This window comes from Notothenia coriiceps, unplaced genomic scaffold (genome assembly GCF_000735185.1).
Source record: "Notothenia coriiceps isolate Sejong01 unplaced genomic scaffold, NC01 NC01_scaffold00027658, whole genome shotgun sequence".
NCBI classification, from domain to species: Eukaryota; Metazoa; Chordata; class Actinopteri; order Perciformes; family Nototheniidae; genus Notothenia; species Notothenia coriiceps.
In genome coordinates this window covers 84,673-93,505 of record NW_011360359.1, presented here as the reverse complement: position 1 = coordinate 93,505, position 8,833 = coordinate 84,673, and the positions used below count along the sequence as shown (strand labels likewise).

The window sequence follows — 8,833 nt, the reverse complement described above, 5'->3', positions numbered from 1 at the left end:
CCTCTTCTCTCTCACACACACACACACCACACACACACACACACACACACACACACACACACACACACACACACACGCATGCTCCCAGCCCCCCTCGCTCCCGTTGCCAGGCAACACATTCAGGCATCCCTGCCTCACGGGAATTTCATTGGCCGGAGTGGGATGGCCCAGACCTGCTGCTCCGGGTGTTTCTGGGAAGTGAGGCAGTATGGAGGTGGCCACAATGGGGACATGGCTAATTGGATAGGGCTAATTCCTGGGTCTCTAAACCAAAAAGTGCTTAAATTCAGCACAACAAATTAGTTTAGTGCCAACAATGGTTTTTGTTTTACTTTCAAATTGACATAACATGATGTAGTTAAGAAGGAAGAGTGTAAACATGAATCACAATTGATTAAGCGTTTCAATCTGTATTCATTGGAGGTATTTCTTGGCATTTCATAATTGCTAATGGAGGCCATCCCTTTCAAACTTGTTCATTTATCACCTCAACACAGCTGTGACCTATGCACCTCTGTTTCTCACCATCTAACTGTACATGATTCCTGTTAATAGCCCGCTCACTGACTCTGACACAAAGTGCGTGAGTGGGTCATAGTTCAGCAATTTAGTACAGCACACCAGAAATGTACCTTTAATTGGAACAAAGGCATACAGTGTACAGCATTGATTTTGTACCTCCTGCCTTATGAACAGACCGGTGACTTTCCTGAACAGCTGGTGCAGATAATGACACCAAACAAACACTGTCTCTCAATCTTGGATCCATTGATCCCTTTTTGATAATCGCATTCAACAAATTAAGTCTTGGTTTTTTGTGCCGAGACAGCTCAAGCGAATCTGGTCAGTGTGTCAGTGTGTTTGGTCCAGATGGCATGTGACTGATCCAGGTGACATCTTTTGGACGCAGCTGGCTGGATTGTGTCTTCCTTGCCATTACGCTGTGTGACTGGCCTAATTATCAACCCCCCCCCCCACCCCTCTCTCCCTCCACCTCCTCCCTCTATCTGCAGCCTCTTCTGCCTTAATCCACTTCTGCAGCACTTCTCTTCAACTCCTTCTCAATCTCACCTCCTCTCACCCACCTTGCCTCTAATCCCCCCCCTCCTCCTTCATCCTCTCCCTCTCTCCACTTCTTCTCTCGCCCCACTTGTCTCTAGCCTCTTCCTCTTCTGCGTGTTCAGCAAGATTGAAGACCAGTGGGAGCTTCTCCATCTCCTTTTTAACCGGCTCTCTTTCCAGCCTCTGAAAAAAGGGGAAAAAGTTAAAGGGATATCAGTGAAGCAGAATACAAACCCTAAAATATATTTTAAATAGAATCTCTGCACGTAGACTTGAAATCTGGAAATATATCACGTTGGAGGCATATTTGGAGGTGACCACAGTAGACAAACAGGCGTGTGATTGGTGGAGCGGCGATGAAACAGGTGCTTATGCGTGTTTTTTCATCCCCCAGGTGAGAAGCCGTACAAGTGCTCGTGGGAGGGCTGCGAGTGGCGATTCGCCCGGAGCGACGAGCTGACGAGGCACTACCGCAAACACACCGGCGCCAAGCCTTTTAAGTGCAACCACTGTGACAGGTCTGTCAAAACACACCTCTTCCTCTTTTCCTCTCCCTTGTATGTTTGTCTTCCATTTTCCCAACGCTTATTTTGAAGTACTTCCACTCGCACAGCGGGCTCCCATTGTGTTCAGTTTGGTTCTGCAGAGCAGCGCTACAAGATGCCGATAACACACCCAAATGTGTTTGGTACTGACCCAGTTTAAAAGTGTGCTGGCAGGATTACTAATGTGTGCTCCTCAGCAACATACGCAAAACACAACCTGCTCCGTGTTTCAATGGGGAGGTTGCTTATTCTGCTCTATCCCCACATTAGGCCCTGTGCAGCATATTAATAGTGCACCTACTCACATGATGCTACATGGCCTTGATTTGGAGGCTGCTTTCACACTGGGACCGAGGTGTAAAATGGCTGTAGAACCCATTATAACACATCACTGAATAGAATATTAATTTAATATCACTTTGAAATGAACCATAGTAACATTTTTTAATTCTTTACAGATCAGCCACTATGACAGACTTTTCATTTAGGGTTGACACGTCGTGAAAATCACTGCGATGGACCATCATCAACCATTAACACAGCTTATAAAACATTTAGGTATTCCTTCTTTGAAAAGGCAATTATGTGTTGGACTTTTATTTGGGGAATTAACAAAGCTACCATAAGCCAACATACATGTGTGTGTGTGTGTTGCTGTAAATCAAATCCAAGGTTGGCAAAGTGATTGGAGAGACTATCCTGTAAGCCGGATGATTCCTGGTCTGATCCGCCAGATCAAGATGATATCAGACCATTTAAGAGCCCTTATCAGCGGTGATCAGCGTCCTAGCAAGTGCCTGCTACACCCCGAGTAGGTTCAGAATGGCGTCATCATCTATTCACATGGTTACTGAGGAAGAAGTAGTTATTACGGACGCTAAGTAGGAAGCCCGTTAACGTAGTATGACTGGCAAGGTCCTCTTATGTTAGTTGGGATAAGTGAATGGATGGACAGGACTTTCACCTAGGAGACGGTAATTGTTTCCTGTGTCCCAAGGTTTGGTTATTTAGCTAGCCTAACTGAGCAAAGTTTCCCAGAATACGTAATCTAGGCTACGGTGCTTATTTTTTAACCAAAACACAACTTTTTTCCTTGACCTAACCACGTAGTTGTGGCGCCTAAACCACTATGTTAAGTAATTTTAAAAAAACATGGTGTTTTTGCGCCCTAAATTGAATTTAAGAGTCAAATGTAAGGAAGCTGTAACCCTCCCTTATGTTGGATTAGCACCATTAAACCTACCAGGCATTTTATAGCCTTATAACAGGAAATGTTATGGGATGATGGTTTAATGTATGGCTCTCCCTAACTGTCTAATGCCACGTCTTGTTTACACAGTCACAGAAGGAGCACATTTCCTCCCCTAATCTTTACCGGGGTGAAAAGGTGCTCGGCTTTGTCACTTTGAAGAGTGTTTCCGATTGTAATTTGCCTGAGACTTTGCATCTTAATCAGTCGCCCTGGCTCCTATTTAATTATGAACCACAGCAAAATGTTAATTTGTCGAGCTCCGGTGGCAAAATCATCAAACATTCAGTGGCCATTATGAGAAGATCAGCCTGACTCAGACACAAAAATCTTTACTCCTTTTTTAATTACAACCCTCCTGTCTGTGATCCGGCCCACGCTGACACCTCTGGGGTCTCTGAGCAATATTGTCTGCGGGAGCCATCGTAGTATAACAATGTGCAAGAGACTCCGGGGTAAAAATGTGGGTGAAATGCCTCCTAACCCAAACACCTCAGACATACAAATTATTATTGTATTTCTTTGTCTTAATTTGTTCTTTTTTTCTATTATTTTCTGCCACATACACACAATTTTGCTAATACTTTAAGTCAAATGTATCAGTTGAATAAAACAGGATTTAGTTATTTATGAATCTGAAATATGAACGAAGATCCAATGTCACATTTCTTTATAAGTGATACGGTGTGTGTGTGTGTGTGTGTGTGTGTGTGTGTGTGTGTGTGTGTGTGTGTGTGTGTGTGTGTGTGTGTGTGTGTGTGTGTGTGTGTGTGTGTGTGTGCACACACTCATATACACTAGCAGGTGTGACAGTAAGACAGATGACTGGTGGCTCATCACAGTGTAACTCCCCCTCTTGGCCAAACACTGATTCATCTAGACATCTCATACACTTGCCCCTGTCTCAGTGGAGAGAAACTGAAACTGGAGTACAAAAAAATCAACAGTTGCAGGAATGTGAAAAGGAATCCGACTCCCAAGCCTTCTATTTAAATGCTTAATTAAAAATGTTATATTATTTGAGGTATCATTACCAAATTGCTAGCTTGAAATATTAACACATTTCCAATTTCAGACAGTTTTGGCAACCAGACACAATCCCCTTCCAAAGCATTTCCTGGCGTGCTATCTGAAAATCCAGGAGAACATTAATAAAAATGTGTCAAATTAGCAGCATTGCTGCATGTAGTGTCTTGTTTTTCTCCCAAACATTATTAAATAGAACCACTTTAATAGGCTCTAAAACAAGTCTCCATCTCCAATATTTCCTAACACACTAATCACCAGAACATTCAGCTCCCAATTACCTAACAGAAAGCAACACTTGCCTTTTGAATATCGCTCTTCTGGGGAATGGAGCTGCAGTTAGTTCAGCGAGCAGGTGGGAGAAAAACTGTTCTAGCATGTATCCTGTGATAGAAGCATCTTTTTGTAAGCATGCATGGAAGAGACAGAGCATTTATTATGTCAATTTGTTGCAACAGGTTGAAAAATAATCAAGTATACTTTAATAAAATGTCCAATGCAATTCCATGTTACACTATTGCTATGCCTTAACATATGAGTGGCTTCTATTCATCTAATTTAGTGAACATCTTAGAGCACATGTTTAGTTTCTCTCCTCAACACTGTTTCAACAGATCCATCTGCAGGCTCTCTAGTTATTCATGGCACAGCTGAAGTCATTAGCAGTGCCGCTGAAAATGCTGATTATGAATTAGTTACACATATACTAATTGCGTGTGCATTAGTGGCTCGGCGCTCACTAGCTAACAGCAACATTTAGCTCCATCGACAAAACAAACTTCTTTTTCCCCGCGTCGGTAACAAGCTAACAAGCTGCTCTCTGTTTCCCCCCTCTCTTTTGGTTTGCAGGTGTTTCTCGCGGTCGGATCACTTGGCGCTACACATGAAGAGGCACATCTGAGGAATCCGAGAGAGGTCAGCGGGAGTGGAAGAGAAGGGAAGGGGGATGGAGGCGGAGTGGAAGAAGGAGAGGGAGCTTCATCTGCAGAGAAATAACACCATGGATATAAGAGAGAGAGAAAAACTCCAAATTTGGCCGTTCTGGACCGGATGGAAAAGCACCGCACAAGGACGCTAGCTACGGAAACGCAGAAGCCGGACATATCCCAAGTGTCAATCTGTGCTCTACTAGTTGGTCCATGATTCCACGGAGACATGCCGTAACCTCACAAATGTCTCCTGGTGTTGTGGCGTGGACGATACAGGCGCTCCGTCCCACCCCTCATGTGTGTCTCGATGGATGGTGGACCGCGTGCCTGCAGTTGGCAGCTCTTTGTCGTCCGGCGCAACCGTCCCTCGGCTTCCAAAATGTTCACCCAGCGAGCTCACCAACGCCAAACTGGACCAGTTGTACAGCGATTTCTGCTCTTTGTATATTCGAGATTTCCTTTTTCTTCAAAAGTACCTTGAGTTGAGAACAGTTATTTCCTGACAGTAGCTCAACAGAATCTTCTCGCAGGGTAAGCAAGCGGGATTTCTCTCCTTCAAACCTGCCACAGCCTTTACAAATCACCAAAGGGTTTATCATCTGATATATAGTATAGATACTTTATCAATCTTCCAACTGGATACATGTATAAATCCTTCTGGTTCTTTGGCATCGGAGCACTTGTTTGAACGGAGCGTTTGATTGGATTTGAGGATTGGATTGTTGCACTTAGGTGCTGTTAAGACAGAGGGAGGTCATCCCGAGGACTGGCTTGCTTCACGGATATCATCCATTGAGGGTTAACACTAGAATGAGGCTAACTGATCCACTCTGGGAAAGACTGTTCATCTCCTAGAATGTCTTCAGGAACAGATCGTCTCATGAGAGGATAGACCATCCATCAATTTGTCCCTCTCCAGGATCTTACGAGTTGTTGTCAGGAACGGTTGCACAATTGACAAACTTTTTGTAAAAATTCCCCCCCCCCAGCGCTGGCTGGCTTCCACATGCCGTCCGTGTGCGGGAAGCCACATGCACAAGTCGAAGCAGCTAGTGGACTGCAATAGCACACTGTACAAGATTACCATGTATAATGAAGGCTACACTGAAGAAAAGATTATCCTATTTGTTGAAAACTGACATTAAAGAGACCATTTTGAAGGAAACATCGTAAAAGGAGGCAGCCAAAAAAGTGTCTACTGTAATGCCTGAAATGATCTCTTTGGCCTTTTAAGAGTGATTGGCAGCAACAGTCACTGGGTTGAGGATTTTGTCCTGTTCACACCACCCATTCAGAACTCCTAAAAGCCGCATTCAACAGCTCTCCTAATCGGGCCCTATGCATATCCAAGAACATTCCTGCAGACTTCCTGACCTCACATGCATGTCTGAACGCAGATTGCTGGACACGGAAGGACTTGTGGGACAAATTCAATCAATTGGGTGGCTCTTCTTGGAGCAAATCAATTTGAATGTATCTGTTGTAAGTCTGTACATGTTGCTAGGCCCATGAAAACACACATGTGAGTTTGTAGTTTCACTGTTGAACTGAATGGCCTCGGAACAACTAGCTAGTCGTGGCTGTTAGCTTTTTACTGGTCGTTCTGGACCAGCGGGGAGTGTGGATTTCAAGTGGGTGGCAGGAATGGGTTAGGGGAGGAACACATCTGCTCCGTCAGCACATGATAACAGCCCCATCAGCTCTTGAAAGTGCAGAGGAGTGAAACCCACACACACGACACACGGATACACTCCGAGAGAACTGGAATTACCATTTGTCCTTGGTGATCTGAGTCTTGTCCAACAGAACAAAGATCTTGCTTTTTGCTCTTGCCATCTTTAATCCACAGATAGAAATACATTTTCAATGAGCATCGATTCAACTCAAGCGCACATAAAACAAACAGGCAGCTTGGACAAAAAGTAGATTGTCAGGATTCCTACGAACAGGATTTGAAACTACTATGTCAATGTGTTTATTTCTTTATTTTACAAGACTTGTAATACTTTGAGGCAAAGTGAGGCACACAGCAGCCTGCTTTTTTTGGCAGGGGAAGCAGTAAATTGATTTCACTCTGTATACCAGCGGCGCATTTCAATTTCGGGTATGAATGCAGCCCCGCTCAATCATATCTGCACATGATCTGTCCGCGGCTCTGGAAGTAGAAGCTGTGTGCTGCTTCGCATAAATATTGAACTCCTTCTGTCTAAACGTGCAAATATACCAGGCTCACTTTTTATATTGAACATCTCGGTGGCAGGCGTTTATTTGCAAAGACAACATGGAGGGACCACAATAGAAACCACGTTTTTTCTCCTGGTTTATTTTCAAAAAAGACCAAAAATTCTCAATAACCATTCAGGTTGCAACGCTTTCAATGCTACCATCCAACCTTGGAATAAGCGAAAAATCGTAGCAACGTTTGTAGAAAATGTAAAAATGTCCAGTTCAGATGGGAAAGTCGGAGCAGGTTTGTGGTTTTCCTGCTCATGGATTAAATGAAGAATAGCAGTTTAACTCATGGGTTAAAATGGTATCATCAATGGCAGCTCTACTCGTGTGTTTCAGTATTTCAATGGGGCACCCTCTTGTTGCGAATGTGTGGGAATGTGCAGATCTGAAGTGTTTTTTTGTCCTGTACCAATCACAGAAACACTGAATGTGTTTCATTTTCCGGAGCGGAGACATGGGAATATTCAAAAAATACTGAACAATTTTAACAAATGTCAAAGACTGAAGGATTTCAAAATGTGAATGTGTTTTCCGGAAAGGTTGTTTCATGTTGTCAGAGGAAGCGGTTGAGTTCTGTGTCATCTTAATGAATGATTGTCAATTCTGCCGTGCCTGTGTGTTCTTCGTCTGTTTGTATTTGCACTCTGAATTTTTTTGGGGGAGAAATCACTCGCATATCTGATGTTTTCTGTCCGCTCGACACTTCACACGACGACCCCCCCGGGTGATAAAACACTGATCACAAAGTCTGTATAGTAGCTGTTTTTTAGCACAAATGTACACACGCTCACACACATGCATGCAAACACCCCCTAAACAGACATACACATACATGCACATTCAAAATCACACACACACACACACACACACACACACACACACACACACACACACACACACACACACACTCACACACTCCGTTCTCCTTGTGTGTTTTTCACAGTTTCTTCATGCCACCTTGTGGGAGTCAGAGATCCATACTGCAGCTTTTGCTCTGCTGGGGGGGGGGGACATTACTATGTGTGACACCACCTCTGTTTCCACTAGGTCTGAATTTCAAATCAAACGCACCCCCCTTTTCTACCAGCATTCCCTCATCGCCCCCCCTTTCTCCCTCTTCCATTTTCTCAGATATGATCCCTTTCAACTCCTCTCCNCCCTCCCCCGCCCTCTCCGCCACCTTTTTCCTCCGTTGTCTTTCTCCTTTTCTTTCTTCGCTGTACAAAGTGTTTCAAATTTATCATTTGTATATTATGATGTATGGGTACGATAATGTTCTTTATTATGGAAAAATGAGAAAGATTTATTTTTGTTACCGGTTTGTTTCATAATTCCTTTTTTAAATTGGTATTGTAATATCTCTATGCAAGGAACTGTTCGGTGAATCGTTTTTATTTAAGAATGTAATTACGTGTAATAAATGGTAGAAGCAGTTGGAGTATTCACAGTCTGTTCGTCCGGCAACAATATGCGCCTTATCAACCATCTTCTCAAAGAATATCTTTTTTTTATCCACTCTCAATCACAGGGCTATTCAGTGTGCTAACAAAGAGCGCCCAGAGTACATTCACTTTTTATATCCCACTGACCAGACAACTCCTCAGGCTGGGCTGCTTCTGGTTTGCTGCATTTTCCCGAGCTAAATCAGTACACTAAGTGGGTTAAAGTGGGTAGGAAAATTAATTTACAACCTCCTTTTTCTGCAATTTGCAGCAACGCACTCCTCGATGGATCGAAAGACCCTCTGATTTATCGTTCCTTTTGATCAGACGCAGGAAATGGGCCAGAAT

General features: G+C 43.6%; 1 protein-coding gene across 1 annotated transcript in view; it reads left to right on the top strand.

Moving 5' to 3' along the window:
• LOC104957756 (Krueppel-like factor 7) overlaps positions 1-7,885 on the top strand; it is a 33,535-nt gene extending 25,650 nt beyond the window's left edge. The window contains exons 3-4 of the mRNA XM_010785411.1: positions 1,457-1,580; positions 4,732-7,885. Coding sequence (XP_010783713.1) covers positions 1,457-1,580; positions 4,732-4,783 — 176 coding nt within the window. The 3' untranslated portion in view covers positions 4,784-7,885. The remainder of the gene's footprint in view (positions 1-1,456; positions 1,581-4,731) is intronic.
• Positions 7,886-8,833: the final 948 nt, after the last annotated feature.